General features: G+C 61.6%; 1 protein-coding gene across 1 annotated transcript; it reads left to right on the top strand.

Annotated features, from left to right (window-relative positions):
* Window positions 1-642: 642 nt before the first annotated feature.
* Window positions 643-2,287, top strand: ENH_00084260 (4-hydroxybenzoate octaprenyltransferase, putative; the record flags this gene model as incomplete). The annotated part of the gene is made up of 2 exons (XM_013577905.1): window positions 643-2,107; window positions 2,160-2,287. The coding sequence occupies 2 exons, from the start codon at window positions 643-645 to the stop codon at window positions 2,285-2,287; spliced, it is 1,593 nt and encodes a 530-aa protein (XP_013433359.1).
* Window positions 2,288-3,615: the final 1,328 nt, after the last annotated feature.

Raw genomic sequence — 3,615 nt, 5'->3', positions numbered from 1 at the left:
TGTTGGAGCCCTAAATCACAGCGCCATGCCCCGAGAAGGGCTCTGCACAATGCAGCGGCTTCCCCGATTCCTAAACCCTAAACCCTAAACCCTAAACCCTAAGCCTTAAACCCTAAACCCTCAACTGGGATGTTTGGGGCTGGGTTTACGGCCGTAACTCTCTCGCCTTCTGGCTGCATGCAAAGGCTTCGAGTTGGCCCTCAGTTATTTTCCCCTGGGCTGCTGGGGGGCCCCCCAAAGGGGCCCCCAGGGGGCCCCCCGGGGGCCCCCTTGGGGGGCCCCCCCGGGGGCCCCCCAAATAGTTTCCTGGGGGGCCCCTTGGGGCGTGCCTTGAAGGGTTCTTCAGGGGCCCCCCAACAGGCCCCCTTGCGGGCCCTCCTGGGGGCCCCTAGAGGGGCCCCCCTGGGGGCCCCTAGAGGGGCCCCCCTTGGGGGGCCCCGCTTTCACCTTTCTGCATGCAAAGGGTTTACCTTTCGTGCCCCTCGCGTGGCCAGGGCTCGTTCTAACCTTGACAAGTGGCCGGGGGTCCCCCTGAGGGGCCCCCTGGGGGCCCCCCTGAGGGCCCCGCTGGGGGCCCCCACGGGGACCCCCCTGGGGGGCCCCCACGCCTGCCTGTGGGGGCCCCCAGGGTCGTTGCGGGCAATGACCCTGGGGGCCCCCCGGCTGGTGCTCAAGAGGGCCTGTAGGGGCGCTGAGGGGCCCCCTACTGCGCGGGGGGCCCGGGGGGGCCCCTCAGGGGCCCCCGAGGGGCCCCCCGGGGGCCCCTCGGGGGCCCCCGAGGGGCCCCCCGAGGGGCCCCCCGAGGGGCACGCAGGGTCTTCGGGGGGCCCCTGGTGGGCCCCGTACTTCCTGCTGCTGCGGCTGCATGCGCCTGTGGGGGCGTGGCTGCTGTACTGGCCGTGCGTGTTTTCAATTTGTTTGGCAACTCCCGTGTCTGCTGCTTCTCCAACAGCAGCAGCAGCAGCAGCAGCAGCAGAACTGCCTTCCAGCGGCAGCCTCTTGTGGGCCGCGCTGCGCCCCCCCGCGCCCGCAGACCCCGAGGCCCCCCCGCAGCAGCAGCAGCAGCAGCAGCAGGGGCCCCCCGGCGCCCCCAGCAGCAGCAGCAGCAGCAGCAGCAGCAGCAGCAGCAGCTGGGGGCGCGCAGCAGCGCTGCTGGCCCTCACTGCAGCAGGGTCTTTGTTGATGAGAAGTGCTGGATGTATTATAAATGACTTGTGGGACAAAAGACTGGACTTTAGGGTACAGAGGACCCGGGGGAGGCCCCTGGCTGCGGGGGCCCTGGGGGCCCCCGGGGCCCTGGGGGCCCTGGGGGCCCTCCTGGCCCCGTCTTTTTTGCTGCTGCTGCAGCTCAACTTTGCTGCTGCTGCTCTGGGCCTCCTCGTGCTGCTGCCTGTTGCTATTTATCCAGCAGCAAAACGTTTTTGTTCTCTTCCGCAGCTCTTTTTGGGCCTCACTTTCAGCTGGGGGGCCCTCATGGGCTGGGCCGCCCTTCTGGGGCCCTACGGGCTCCCGGCCTTCCTGGGGGGGGCCCCCCTGGGGGCCCCCCCGGGGGCCCCCCTGGGGGCCCCCCTGGGGGCCCCCCGAGCAGCAGCAGCAGATGCAGCAGGCGCAGCAGCGGCAGGGCCGGACTTCGACCCGGAGTCTGCAGCAGCAGAGACGCAGACAGCTTCTCCAGCAGCAGCAGCAGCAGCAGCGGGGCCGCCCGCAGCAGCAGCAGCAGCAGCAGCAGCAGCAGGGGGGGGCTGGCTGCCCGCGTCCGTGCGGGCTGCTCCCGTGTGCCTCTACCTCGGCTGTGCCCTCTGGACTTTGACTTATGACACCATTTATGCTTTTCAAGACTTCAAAGATGATTTGAAAATCGGAGTTAAGTCCTCAGCCGTCACTTGGGGCCCCCGGGGGGCCCGCCTCTGGGGTACCCTGGCCATTCTCGCCCAGGGGGCCCTCTGGGCCCTCGCGGGGGCTGCCCTGGGGGCCCCTGTGGGACCCTCAGGGGGGCCCCCATGGGGGCCCCCAGGGGGACCCCCAGGAGAACCCCATGGGGGGGCCCCCGGGGGCCCCTCAGGGGGGCCCCCTGGGGGGCCTCGTGGGGCCCCGGCTGCCGTACTTTGTGGGCATTGCTGTGACCTGTGGGGCCCTCGCTGGCCTCCTTTGGACCACAGACTTCTCCAATGGGGCTGCATGCGCCAGGGCCTTCAAGGCCAGCCACCCCTTGGGGGCCCTTTTTGCACTTTCTATTATTGCCAGCAAAGTTTGGGAGTACAAACTGGCCCAAAAGCTCTCGCAATGACCCGCAGAGGGGGGCCCCTAGGGGGCCCCTAGGAGGCCCCCAGGGGGCCCCTCTAAGGGCCGGCTTTGAATGGGGGCCCAATGAGGGCCCGAAAAGGGGTTTATTGGGGCCTCATGAGGGGCCCCAGTGAACCCACAAAAGGTAAGGGCTAATTAGGGTTTAGGAAGGGCCCCTTGGGGCTCTTCTTAAACCCTCATTGGGGCCCCACAGGGGCCCCACAAGGGCTCCTCTAGGGTCTTTTCTCGGGCCTTTTAAAGATGCGTCTGGGGTTTTAGGAGGAGCCCCAGAACTGGGGTCCCACAGGGGCTCAGAAGAGGTACTGGGGGGCCCCAGGGCCCCTGGGGGCCCCCCGCAGCTGGGGCCCCTCTCTGGAGGTAGGGGGCCCCTCGTGCCCCACGACCCCTTGGTGGCCCCCAAAGGCTCTTCTAATTTGAGGCCTTTTTTAAGTCTTGTGGCCATTTGGTTTCGCCTTAGGGGGCCCCCTGGGGGCCCCCCTGAAGACCCTCTTTTGGGGCCCTGTGAGTGCTCTTTTTGGGGGCCCCCTGAGGCTGTCCTGGGGCCTCAGGGGGCCCCACGGGGGCAGTCTGTACTGTGGCGTTTTTAGCTTTGCTGCATTTGTGCTGCTGCTGCTGCTGCTGCTGCTGCTGCATTTCAATCTTTGAAAAGCAGCAAACAAGTGGGTTTGGAAGGCCCATAAATGCGCATTTAAATTCCTTTTAATGCACTTGTTCTAAAATGCATTAAGGGTTTCTTCTGCATGCAGAGAGGGCCCCAAAATGCAGCGCCAAGAGGGAAGATTCCCTTACACGTACGCAAATGCATGCGAGCATGCACGCGCGCATGCGCGAATAAACGTTAATAAAATATTTATTTATTTATTTATTTATTTTATTTATGTATTTATTTATTTATTTACCCATTCATTTCGTGTGCAGACATATATATTAGCTGGCCGCATACAGACGCATGGGGAGATCTGAAGTCTTCTAGTTAAAAGATTTGTCAAATATATATATATATATTTATATTTATATATATATTATTTATATGTATGTATATACAGTTGCATATATATTCATATTTATATTTATAAATATAAATATGAATATATATGCAACTACAGTTGCACATGGCACAAATGAGCGCGAGCTAAGCCTTGATGAAACAACTGAAGATTAAAGAGCATTGCGCACTTTCGACAAAGTAAACGCAGGCGCAGGACTCGCGAGCGTACCAATACATCGTTTTTCAACTTTCATAACTTTCTTAACAAGTTGAAAACAAGTTGAAAACAAGTTGAAAACAAGTTGAAAACAAGTTGAAAACAA

The sequence above is a fragment of the Eimeria necatrix genome, genomic scaffold, assembly GCF_000499385.1.
Source record: "Eimeria necatrix Houghton genomic scaffold, Enh_scaff95, whole genome shotgun sequence".
Classification (NCBI taxonomy): Eukaryota; Apicomplexa; class Conoidasida; order Eucoccidiorida; family Eimeriidae; genus Eimeria; species Eimeria necatrix.
The sequence above is the reverse complement of the archived record's forward strand: the minus strand, read 5'-3'. Positions and strand labels throughout refer to the sequence as shown.